The sequence below is a fragment of the Piliocolobus tephrosceles genome, chromosome 18, assembly GCF_002776525.5.
Source record: "Piliocolobus tephrosceles isolate RC106 chromosome 18, ASM277652v3, whole genome shotgun sequence".
NCBI lineage: Eukaryota > Metazoa > Chordata > Mammalia > Primates > Cercopithecidae > Piliocolobus > Piliocolobus tephrosceles.
The window spans coordinates 24,075,486-24,089,261 of record NC_045451.1 but is presented as its reverse complement, the minus strand read 5'-3'; the positions used below and the strand labels follow the sequence as shown (position 1 = coordinate 24,089,261).

Here is a 13,776-nt window from a genome sequence, read left to right as displayed (position 1 = left end):
TAACGTTTCAATCACTAAAGTTAACACATGCTAATAAGTAGAGACACTATAATTCTTCAATGCTTTAGAGAAATATATGATTATACCATTAACAATTTAATCTTTTCCTTGTCATTTTAATCTGCCAAGGCTTTGATTTAGAAACAAAATAGACGAGGCAAATCACTGTATTGCCGAACATTGGTATCAATACCAAAAATAAACTGAGGCACACATACAAAAACTGACAGAGCTATAACATTCTCCTCATGCATATTCGCTGGCTCTCTCTGAGTCGGTCCCACCATACACAGTGTGCCCACACTGCCTCTAATTTGTGTTGTCTTTTGGCAAAATGGACTGTAGTGCCAACTTTAAAAACCAATTGAAGTATTAAAACAAAACGGATATCCTCTCCCATATTTGGCAGAAAAAAACCCTAATTCAAATGTTCCAAGCCTCCCCCAAGAACAAGCAATTATAAGGTGCAGAAAGACAATGGCTTTAAAACAACATGCTAATCCTAATATTAGTACCTTGAAAAAGGAAAGCTGCCAAGATGTTGGAATAGTGCCCAGTTATCCGTCTTACCTACAGCAAAAAAACTGTCCTATAAATGTGAACAGGACAGTAAGGATACATTTTGGGGTTAGGTTATTGGCATTTTTTTCCACCTTGCCATTCCCTAGGAGAATAAGCCTGACCTACGGAAGCAAAACACAGCAGATGGTAACTCAGTCCAGTACCAAGAGTACTTAGTCAATCCAAATAATTCACACAAAAATGAAGCAAGATGTTCAATGATTTATGGTGCTAATTTCACAAGAAAATTATGGAATCCTTCTCTTCAACAGAGCCACCTTTTTATTGTCATATGCTGGATAGCTAACTAAAGTGTCTGAAAAGCAATATATTATTATATTACTATCAACAATACATAATAATTACATAATCATTAATAACATAATAATTATTATAGCTAACACTTATGCTGAGTACTCACGTCCTCAGTATAATTCTATGAAATAACTGCCGCCACTGTACAGATAAGAAAACTGAGAAAAGAGCAACTAGAACAAATAAGTATGACATGGAGAACCAACTTTCAAATCTGGGAAACATACACCCTATCCATGTGCCTGACTACTCCAACAGTATAGGAGTGGGTTTAATCTAAAGATTACTGCAAAAATGAAGAATAAAATATATTTGCATGGAAATAACACTAGACCTGGATTCAGCTGACCTGACTTGTTCCCTGTGAAACCTCAACAGAGACACCTCTTTGAGAAATGGTTTCTTCATCTCTGAAATGGAGTGAATTCAAAGCTGGAAAGCTTGTGCTTCCAGTTTTAAAGGTCAGATTCTAAGGATAAACCCTTAAATCCGAGTTTTACTTAAAGACCAGATCACTTTTTATCATTGTTCTAGATCAAGAAATGCTGATGACTTCCAGTGGAAATCAAACAGCAGCAGTTTCTCTCTGGTTCAATGACCCTCATCCCACGTGATGCTACCATAAAACTGTACTTCCTCTCTTTGCAGAGAGGATTAGGCTACTTGCCAGTAATTCCAATAAACCTAGGAGGACCTGAGGCTGCTACTTTCCAGTTCCCAAGTCAGGCTTTTGATAATATATTTTATTTATATACACACATACATTCAGACGGAATCCTCCAATCACCTTCCTGATTCTAAAACTGTATTTTCTTTCCCCAAAATGAAGCCAAATGTCCAAAGGAAAACCATCAGCTATGATAATATACACACATTAAAATGTCCACATGCAACAAACACACACATGCATATATACACCCCACACATAAAAATATTTCCACAAGCAAGCATGCATTCATTTATTTAAACATAATCACAGTACTCACTCTAAGAGAGGGATAGGTTTTAAGATCTCCAGTGGATGCCTGAAACCTCAGATAGCACAAAATTCTATATACACTATGATTTTTCCTATGTATACATACCTATGATAAAGTTTAGTTCACAAATCAGGCACAGTGAGAGACTGACAACAATAACTAAGAGTAACAGAACAATTATAATACACTGCAACCTCAGCATACGATATTTTTTCTTTTTTCTTTTTTTTTTTTTGAGATGGAGGTTCACTCAGTCACCCAGGCTGGAGTGCAGTGGCCCAATCTCGGCTCATTGCAACCTCCGGCCCCCGGGCTCAAGCAATTCTCCTGCCTCAGCCTCCCAAGTAGCTGGGATTACAGGCATCCGCCACCACGCTCGGCTAATTTTTGTATTTTTAGTAGAGACGGGGTTTCACCATGTTGGCCAGGCTGGTCTCGATCTCTTGACCTCAGGTTATCCACCCACCTTGGCCTCCCAAAGTGCTGGGATTACAGGCATGAGCCACCAGGCCCGGCCTTTTCTTAAGTGGGGAACTCCTCCCTTGTAACTTACAGGACGCACTCTATGGCTTCCTTTTGGCATATCTGAATTGCCAGATTCGCTACTTTTATGCTTTGGGGCCATAGTTAAGTCAAATAAGGGTGACTTGAACCTGAGCACTGCCACAGTAACAGTCAATCTGAAAACCTAGAGGTGATTTAGAGGCAGGGAGTGTCTAGCGTGTGGATCTGCTGGACAAAGTAAGGATTCACATCCCTGATGAGACGGCAAAGGACAGTGCAATATTTCATCACATGATGCAAAATGGCGAGCAATTTAGAACTTAGGAGTTATTTCTGGAATTTTCCATTTAATATTTTTGGACCACAGTTGATGGACAGTAACTAAAACTAGAGAAAATGAAACCACAGATAAGACGGGTGGGGGTACTACTGTATTCTAATTATCTTTTTTGCCTACCAAAGGGTTACATACTTCGATGCAGTTTAGTTGGGTATTAGGCAACTACACATGGGTAAAGAAATGAACACCTTTGCACCTGAACAGCAACAGCTAAGGGGCAGACACAGAGGGAACCACTGAATTCTAACTTTGGCTGAAACTTAGTTGGGTGGGGATCAGGGAGAAGATTTCTGGGTGTATTGTGTGTGCTGGGCGCAATCTATCAAGTATTGATTGGGTTCAAGTGTTGGTGTTGAGGAGTTACCCTTAGCTTCTCCATTCCCCCCAAAATTCTCTAGGTTGAACTAGCCTTTCTAGGCATTCACTCAAGTAAGGTGGAGAAACTGACCCATGTAACCTGGAAATGACTACGACCAGGAGGAGACGCTGAGGCTAATGTGTTGCCTATAAAGTCTCATGCTCAAGTTGATGCTATCCAGGAACAAATAACAGAACTAGTGGGGGACAGGGAGGCTTCCTGACCAGAGGACCAGCAACAGTGGAAAAAGGTGACAGGGGAAATGTACCCCCAACACACGCAATACACCCCAAAACTTTCTCCCACCCCCCCCCACCAACAAAATGCCTCTGGCAAATAACACCTTATTATTTTATATGTGCAACTGTAAACTCATTCTTATTTAAAGTAAAACTAGAAGCATCTTTAGAAAACTCTGCTGCTTTAAATTGATCTATAACCTACTCCAGGTCCACCCACCCTGTCTTTTAACCAGGCTCTCATTCCTAAATTTTCCTCCGTTATAGCAATTCTACCACCACCACTTCTGAAAATGGGTTTTGAATGTTAATATTTTGTTGAATTTTCAAATGCAATGATTATTTCTAACAAGAACTGAGAAACTGCTCAATTATATTTCTCCTCTCTCAATTTGATCATGCTAATAGCTTAAAAATACTCTCTGAGCAGTTACTACGGGCTGAACACTGTCCTCAATGCTTTAGACGCATTAACTCATTTAATTCCCATAGCCCAATGAAGCAGGGACTTGGGACTTGTATTATCCTCATTTTACAGAGAAATTAAATAACTGTTGCCCCAGGTTACAGGTAGTAAGTGGTCAAGCTGAGATTTAAAGCCAGAATCCATGCTTTCCAGCCCACCCTCCCCAGCTCACACTTGCTCTTTAATTATAAAATACCAGAAATCGGCACAGTAAACATCGTTGCTGTGCACATCCTTTTATTCCTAGGAACACTTAATAACAAACTGCAAATAACAAAAGCGCAATACATGCTAAATGCTACAAGGTTTCATTTCACCATCCCTACAAGAAATTTGCTTACTTTTAGAAATTATGTGCTGACTTTAAAAAATCCAAACAAAACGTAAATCGTATTTTTATTAACTGTTAAACAGATTATCTGAAACATTAGAGTAAATCTCCCCTCAAAAATCATAGCAAGACTCCTGTGTGTTATTAAATCTCTTCATATTTTAAACAGGAAAAAAACTCCATTTCTGAGTCTAAGTTGTTAGCCCTTCAATAATCCTCACTAAAAAATCAGATTAATTGGAATTTAAATATATCTGTGTGTGTCTTATTTCTGTAAGTCCTTAAGGAACATTATTGTCCACTGTTATCTCCAAGTCTTGCGGACTTCGTAAAGGAGTACTAGACACAGGGCAGGTTTTTAAACCATTACATAAAAAAACTTTGATATAATCTAAGTTATTCTCTTCTCTGGTAAAACTAGTTACCTAAAAGCAAGTAGGCACAGCAACATAAAACACTCAGACAGACAGACACACACATACAAACACACAAACACCACCACCACATACTCAGTTAAGATGTTGGTAATATCACTACTTGTTTTTTTAGTTTTAATTCACTATGTCGAAAACTACTCAGAAGATATTTGATGTCTCTCTTGACAGTACAGCATGTAGAGGCAGCCCCCAGAATTATAAATCAAATTGCATTTAAAAGAGAATGAATTGCTGAAAGAATGATCCCCACTAAACATACAGTTTAAAGGCAACTAAGGTCATCAAGAGTAAAATGGCTAGTGGCTTAATGTGACATCCAAAATGATTCCCCCAAATCTCATCCCCTTTATACTAAAACAATAGAGGGGTGCCTCTAGTAAGTTAATATCATTCCTCAAAATCTTTATTGAGAAGCACCTTTAGACCCTCAAATCTGCCTCCCAGAGGAATTCCATCAATCCAGACATTACTGAAGTTCTGAGCCAAAAATAAAGGGACAGGGGGTGTGGGGAATCACAGGAAGTTAAACTGTTAGGACTCCAGCCAGGGAAATTCCTTTGATAATCAAGCCCTACCTTCACCCTGAAGCGTATCTTTCAAGAGTTGAAATAATAACTTTCTTTGGAATTCTTCATATATGAAAATGTCTGGGAAAATGATCTAAAGCAATAATCCTAAGAAATAATTAAGAGAAATGAAAGCAAAACCAAAGATTTTTAACACTGGTCTTCCACTTTCTGACACTGCTTTTCACGTTTGTCTCCTTTAAATTTCTACTAAAGCAAGGCCAAGTCTCCCCCTGATGTTCTATGCAGCACCTCTTAATGAATAAGGCCGACAGTAACCACATTCTCTGACTCAAGCTTAAAGGTGCACATTCATAGCGTAAAACTCCAGATACAGCGCTCAGTCTGCCCCTTAGACTGACTGAGTCACAGCAGAGGATCCAGAATGGTTTCCATTCCTCTATTTCTCCATCTAAAGAGTCATGATATTTTCAGGCATTTTGATAGAGATAGCAAAAAAAAAAAAAAAAAAAGAGCTTAAAAAAGCAGAAATGTTTATAATATTCCACATTACTTTGTCATTTATATGTGTCCAACTTGACAGAAATTTGAAACCAAAATCCTGAACCACACATTCCAACACAGAAGCCTTTGTAAAAAGTCCCAGTCAAAAATGTCCAGCAATTCAAACTTCTAAGGATTCAGAAGTCGATAGATCAAACATTTTAATCAAGACTACGCTTTTAAAATACAAGTTACATAAATATTTACCTCCGCTGTCCTCTTCCATATGAATAGGAAGTAATAAATTCCCCCAATATATCTGGTGATTAAAATTCTAAAATACTACTTCGTGAACTTTTAAAGTTTGTGAACTGAGACCTCCACTTCAAAAGGCTTTTCTTTTAAGGGGCCTTCCTTGTTACTCTCCTATGCTCCATGGAAACAGAACATGAGTTAACGATGACCACAGATTTTCATTTATTTGTATACATCAGTCAGTAGAAGGGGAAATGATATTGGCTTTGTGTTTATGAGCTACATTAGAAATTTGAACAATAGCAGACCTTTACTGAAACAAAAATAAAATATGAATCAACAAGATCTTTGCCAAACAGAGGTCTCAGGACAGCCTTGTTCAGTCTTCTGGGAATCCCACTGCAACAAGCACAATAAAAGCAGGACGTGCCTCATTTCCTTCAACCGTTCAACATGCCTCTCTTGGAGATGTTTGTAAATTTCCTTCCTTTACGCATCAAGCTGGCAAACTGTCGTCATTTCTTTGGGGTAATAATATCCTGTTGATGTCTGAGTAGATCTGTTTTGATTGTTTCTTCCACATAACACATACACTTTTAATATCATTTTCAACACACAATGCATGGAATTATTTTTCAACATATTTGAACACAGTTCAGCAAAGTATGACCGGAAGCAATGAAGGGCAGAAAATGTTAATAAAATCCTAGTTCTATTTTTGGATTTACAACTTAGATGTAGGTAACAGAGTAATTACAAAAGTGAAAAAAAGCATTCTCTGCTGTTTAGGAAGCTGAAAATACTTACCTCTACGATTTTAATAAGGTATATGTTTTCATTCAATTCCTATACTGGAGTGTGGGGAATTTCACAGAGCAAAAGTACCAAATCAGCATTAAAACACTGACTTGTAAAAATGGCAACTTTTATTCTACTGGATATACAAATTATGCCAAAGTACTTTAACAACAGAGTTCTAAATTCATTCCAAAAGTAAATTACGCTTCAAATCCAGTCAAATACTCTGAGTGATTACAAATTTTTCTCTAAATAAATATTTTTTTTCAAAACTTAAAACTTATTTGGAACTGACAGTATATTTCTTGGACAAAGTAGTTTTACCTAAGCAAAATTATTCCTGATTGAATTGCATTTCTCAATAAAGTTACGTGACATAAAGGGAGAAAATTATACAGAGTGACAATTTTTAAAAATAATACTCAAAAAGTAAAATAAGACCAACTCTCAACTAATGTAACTTGCACTTAGGCAGACATTCTGGGTTCAAAAACAGCAAAAACTGATTTGTGAAATACTAAAAATAATTAATCATTGCTGCAAAGCACTAGATATGGAGCTAAACTAAATGGCATGTACCATTCACTGCAATTCCAGATAACACCTTATTTTACACATGCAATAAGAATCATGAACATGAAAAATGTTCAATGTCATTAATCCAGAAAATGCCAATTTCTAAAAGAACACAACCAGATACTATTTCGACTACCATGTTAATAAGATAAAAATAATACAAATTGGCACAGCCTTCCTAGATAGCAATTTGGCAAGATACATAAAGAGCCTTTCACCTATAATTGCCTAGGAAACTATCCTAATAACATCCTTGCAAATGCAGACAAGTGTTTATGTGCAAGGAGTTTAAGATGTGGTCGACAGTTGCAAACTGTTAAAATAAATTACGGAAGATCCATGTGATGGAGTATTACAGTGCCTTTAAAAATCACACTTTCAAAACATTCAAGGACATTGGAAAATATTCATGGTAAAATATGAAGTTTAAAAGCAATAAACAAATTTCATGTTATGTTTTAAAAAACCAAAAGGAGACAGAACTACACAGTAATCAAAATATTAACATTGGCTATCTCCACAATGAGGATACGTTACATTTTAATAAAAAATAAAATAAAGGAGTAGGTGTGTGTGTCTACATATATCTGTGTGTATGCATATATATCGGTATATATATGTGTATGGTGTCTATACAGAGACAGATATTTATATTATAGTTTCAAACTTGAAAGATCTCAGTCTATTACAAAGAATTTATCAAAATCGAGTGGGAGTGGTATATATAGATGACCCAAGAATGGCAGAATGCTGGTAATTATTGAAACTGTATGACGACAACATAGAAAATTATTCTACTATTGTGTATATACTGCATGTGTTTAAAATTTTTTCAAAATAAACAGTTAAAAAATAATTAAAAGGCAAGAAAAAATACAGTAGCATCATAAGATCAACCCTGAAAGAAATACCGGTACTTCTGAATGAATATCTAGTAAGATTTCAATAGGCAAAGTAAGTACTTAAGGGTAGCAGGCAGGATACTGAGCAAATAATACTGAAGAAAGGCAATGACCTTGAGGATCAGGCCAGTGAATAACTGGTCACAAACTCATGGAATCTTACTGCTCCTTCTAGTATTAGATGAAATCCCCTGATAGAAGATAAAGGGGCACCATCTTATGGATTTCAATCAGGATGTAATTCTCCTAAAAAGTGGGCATTTCACCTATGCAAATCTTCACCTGGCATGAAGACGATAAAACAGCGTCACTGACTAGTGCAGACTTCAGGTCCCACCCTTGGTCACTGAAGGAAAACTATTCCTTTTACTGGACAGTGATTCCTGCATAATTCTCATGGGTTCTTTATTCTCACTGGACAAAACCTCTCTGAGATCTAGGCATGATGAAGAGTGGAAAACAAAGAGCTCATTTTTAAAACCCTCTACTCATGCCTTATCATTCCTAGCCCTCAGCTTTTTTTTTTTTTTACATCAATAGCCCATCTCCATATAAATGTCTAATTTTGCAACACTTTAGGTGCCACAATGACTGTGTGAATGAGTCAGAATATGCATTACCAAAGAGTGAAAGAGTGTAGTTTTCCTAACCAATATCTATTTTTGAAAACATTTTTTAAAAGCACATTGCTTCTTATAATTTTTCCATAAATATCTAACTACTCTCAAAGCTACCATTTAGACTACAAATGCATCCTTCAGTTTGTTAAAGAAAATTTCCATCACTTGCAACTATAAATTTGGAAAACGCAGTAACCTTTAATGAATACAAGATATGATTTTGCTTTCTCATATTTTAAAAAAAAGCTGCTTATTCCTGAAGTAATTTTTCAGAACATGTATGGTTTTATAATTTTAAAGCTGATCCCCAATGTTTGATAATTCTCTATCTCTTCTTTCTCTGTATTTCAATCCCAAAATCTTTTAGTTATCTTTGAAAATACATATGCATTCAAGTTTGAGGCCAGACAGCCAACATATACTGGTAGTCCCTGTTAAGGCTAATTGAGTTATCATAAACATGTAAATCCCTTTGTATAGAGAAGCCTGGCTTTTCCTTGCCATCTAAGATGAAACTATAAAGATAAGCAAGATCTATGTTCTTGATTTGCTTTGCATGTAAATTCTTTCACGTAGATAAGCTCTTGATATGTATTCCTCTTCTGAAAGATCAAAGATCATTCTTCAAAAGCCACGTTTCTCTCCTATCTTCCATCTCTTCTCAGATTTCTCCTGTATCTTTTCCCCATGGCTAATGTTCTCTGAAGAGAACCAAATTAATGAACACTGACATTCTTCATAACTATTTTAATGGCATCCTGTGGTGACAATGCAATAACAGGACTATTGTGGCGTCGAGCAACATGGTCTCCGTGCTTACTTCCTGACAGTGACTCAAACACTGAGCATGTGTTTGAAATATTATGCATTCATGCATGCACATCCATGAGCATACACACACACCTAACCATGCACGCGCACGCGCGCGCGCGCGCACACACACACACACACACACACATATACCCCTGAATCATACCTACCACCATGCTGGTCAGCACCCACAGCTAAGGAAAAGTAAAGGCCTAAAAACTAATCTAGAAGACGTAAACCTGGTAACCGTTAATTCAATTAAATCATTAAATATAAAAATTTAAAGAAATACACAGCTGCTGATTATCTCAATTCTTAGACTTGGTTCTTACAGGTTCATTACAATTAAAGCCTCTTCCAAAGTGAACTCTGCTCAGGGCAGCCTTAGCATTCGACTTTTTTTGGACAGAAGCTTTTGGTAAGTAAAAAGCAAACAATAAACAGAGGAAAAACATACGATTTAATAAAAGGAGCACACGTAAAAATATATGGATGCACAAAGCAATTGATGTATATTATTTACTTTTTTTACAATATTTATAGAATAGTACAATTTTTATATAATGCATATATCATCTGATTATGAATAATATATATGTAATATATGGTTTATTACTATTAAAATTATTACCATATAATGGTAATTGAATTTGTGCCAGGAATAATGCTAAGCAATTAATAAACATGCTCATTTGATCCTGCCCCACTCTATAAAGAACTATAATATTACTTTCTTAAGGATGAAAATAACTTCAGCAAGATTAAGAAACCTGCCTAATTTCAGAGGAAAACACATAAACATAAAGCCATAAAGACAGTTACCTGTTCTTATTCAGTCCTGTATCACCAAAACTTAATGTAAAGATGGAGAAACAAATTAAAGTTAAAAGATCTAAGAAGTCAGGCAAGTAGATGAGAGGGAAAAAAGTCAGAGAATGCAAGGTAGGAAAAGAACCCAGAGTATAAAACTCATGGAAAAAAATGGCCTCACCAAGTTGAGTACGGTCACACTCATCTGTTCATTCATCAGGCATGTACTGAGTGTTGACTATGTTCTGGTTACTGAGCTACGTACAGGAACATGGCTGGGGTGCAAGCTCTGAAGACATGATCCTGACCACTCCAGTAACTACAGTTCCATCAGGAAGACTAAGTGCCTCAGCAGGTGTGATTGCTGGCATATGCCCCAGCAGACATGAGGACAAGCTGGAGGGACAATCAGATCAGTCTTCTGGGTAAAGAAAAACTCCCAAGAAGTGGTAGACATGAGCTGAGTTTTGAAAGAGTAGGAGGTATAGAAGAAGGCTGTGTTCCAAAGTCCAATGCTTCAAAGAGATAAAGCAGTAGAAAGGCCAAAGCCAATCAGACATGATGACGTTTTGAGGTGGAATCTGCAGAGTGTGCTGCGGAAAGAAACCAAATCATGGCACATTATATACAGAATGTCGTGTGAGAAAACTTGGCTTGAAAAGGACAGAACAAAATGAGGAGAAAAGTTAGTCTCAAAATTTGGAGGGGGGTAGGTGTATTTAAATCCATCTTTAAATTTAAAAAGCCATCTTTAATTTTAAGATAGGAGAAATGGGCATATTAAAATGCTGAGGAGTCAGGAGAGAAGAGGAGGTTGGTGATTCCAGAGAAAGAGGGAGAAAGACTCCTGGCAAACATGCCCTCAGATGTAAGAGGATGAAGGTAACAGCTATTGAGACTAGCAAATACAGACATGATTACAAAATCAGATTGGGTTTAAAAGAAGTTTCCAGAAAATGGTGGTGGTGGTGTGTATATGATAAAAGACCAATTCCAAAGGCGTGTGTAACAGCGATCATTCAGTGATGAATTATGGAGACAGGGCTGTAGATGGAGAAGATGACTGGACATGAGTTTGGGAGTCTTTTTTGTTTATTTTCTAATTATTACCTTGAACAAGTCATTTAACCTCGACCTCAGTATCCCTAACTCTTAAAGAGGGACGACAGTCCACTTAACATTTTTTATAACATATCTCAAAGCACAGCAATTGGTTCATGGAAAATGCTCACTAAATCTGAGGTTAGTCTTATCTAAATCTAAAATAATACACTGTTGGGTTTTGGGGGGGTCTTTTTTTTAAAAAAAAAAAATGGTTTATAAGCAAAGTGAAGCAAAAGTGACAGCTTTCCATTAGGTGAACCCAACCAGAAGACTGAGAGAAAGAGAGAAAGGCAGTCTGATTATGCAACTGTAGAAGGTTAGCCTCTTGAGACACAGAGCAGAATGGAGAGTGATCTAGAAGACTTGATGGAGAAAAACTAAGTAGGAAACACGATGGTGAGCATTAGAAGAGGAAATGGCTGTAATCTTTAAGAGTGTGGTCAGGGAAGGCTTTCTGATATGGCATTTGAGGGAAGAGAGAGAGATGAAGTTCCCAACTATGGAGAACCTGAATCAAGTGTTCCTAACAGAAAGGATAACAAATGTGAAGACCCTGAGGTGGGAGCTTGCATGGTGCATTTGCAGAACACCAAGAAAGAGGTGTGGCTGGGGCAGAGTGGGAGAGAAAGCAGATGGTATCACAGAGATACCAGGGAAGCCACATACCATTTTAAGGTCTTTGACTTTAACTAAATAAGGTGGGAGGTCAGTGAAGTGTTCTGAGAAGAGGAGAAATAACATCCAAATTATGTTTTAAAGATCACTGCTCCATTAAAAAACAGACTAACTAAGGTCAAGGGCTAAAGCCGGCAGTCCAGTTAGCAGACTATTACCAGAGTGCTACAAAGTCCTAGAAATAGAGGTTAGGAAAAGTGGTTGAATTCTTAAAAGTCAGAACCTTGTGGGAAACGGTTACAATAAGAGCTCCTAATGAATAACACCACCCTTCACCCATGCTTTTGTGGAGTTTCTTACCACCCTGACACTGGACTATGCCATGTGACATGCTTTGGCCAATGGAGTATCTGCAAGCATGATGTAAGCAGAGACTTAAAAAGTGCTTGCTCACTGGATCTTGCTCTTTTGTGGGGCTGGCTGATTTTCCACCATGATGTGAAGAACCCTGAGCCAGCCTCTGGACGCCTAAACCATGTGGAACAGAAGTGAGCCAATTCAGTTGATGCCCCCCTAAACCAACCAGGCCCTCCTGTCCACCTGCCATCAGACTGTATTCTCATGAGTGAGTGACCTCCACAAGAGAACCAACTGGCTGAGCTCAGTCCAAACAGGTGAACTACATACAGATTTGTATGCCAATCAAATGGTTATTGTTTAAAATCACTAAGTTTGGGGAATGTTTGCTATGCAGCAATAGATAATAAATATAAGCTAACAACATTTATGAAGACTTTAAATGTACAATATAAGAGAAGATGAAGATATGAATAATTCCCTAGAAGTTAAGTCTGAGAAATGGGAAAACTATAGGTGTCTTCAAATGAGATGGGAAGGCTGAGGAAGAAAGTAAATCAAGTGTAAAACCCAGAGGATTTATAAACATCATCAGTGCAAGCAAAGCTACATATAATTCTGTTTAGGTATAAACAGTAAAGCAATGGTGACTCCTCAGACACACACAGCAGCTCCAATCAGGGAAGTGTGCGAGTCCAGGCCCTTGCTGGTTAGAGCTTTCTCCATCTCTCTTCTGTTTGACCTTGGATTTCCATTTTTGCCATGAGCAATAAATTGAAAGTAACAAAAATTACAATAATCATTTATGTAAGTTTTCATATATCCATTATTCTCCAAATAATACTTTTTGCACAGTAACTTTTCTGCCCATCATTTATCCTAAGTGATTATATGAATTAATGGCCCACCATTAAGTACTTATTGAAACACCTTGAATGCCTGCTTCAAGATTTAGATCTTGAAACAGACAGTGGTCTTTATATGCAAAATCTCTAATGACTTCTAGAATGCATGGAGCTAATCTTCCTTACATTACCAGCAATATGATGATTTGCTGTCTGTTATATAAAATGTTTACAGCTAATATGAATTCATCAGGTACAGTTAAGTAGAGCAAATTTAGTTCTACAAAACTTTACATAATTTCACAGAAACAAAATATCAAAGACTCCATCAAGGAGCTATAAAAACTGCGTATTAGAAAATAGAAGCAAAAATGAAAAAATGTGTGCAAAGATATGGAAATAACCAAAATCACCAAATATGTAGGAGAGACTTAAGTAAATGATGGTAAGTCTAACAGTTTAACACTAGTCATTAAAAAATTCAGAATGTAAACTATTGGAAAACATATTCTATATATGAAAAAATGACATAGAAAAAGAACA

The 13,776-nt window shown here is 36.9% G+C and overlaps 1 protein-coding gene across 6 annotated transcripts in view; it reads right to left on the bottom strand.

The window, feature by feature from the left end:
- TCF4 (transcription factor 4) overlaps nt 1-13,776 on the bottom strand; it is a 366,762-nt gene that overhangs the window by 281,947 nt on the left and 71,039 nt on the right. The window contains exon 1 of one of the 6 annotated variants that reach the window (XM_023218362.1): nt 5,809-5,998. The exons of the other annotated variants lie outside the window; for them this stretch is intronic. Coding sequence (XP_023074130.1) covers nt 5,809-5,827 — 19 coding nt within the window. The 5' untranslated portion in view covers nt 5,828-5,998. Of the gene's footprint in view, nt 1-5,808; nt 5,999-13,776 lie in introns of those variants that run through there. 6 annotated transcript variants of the gene reach the window in all.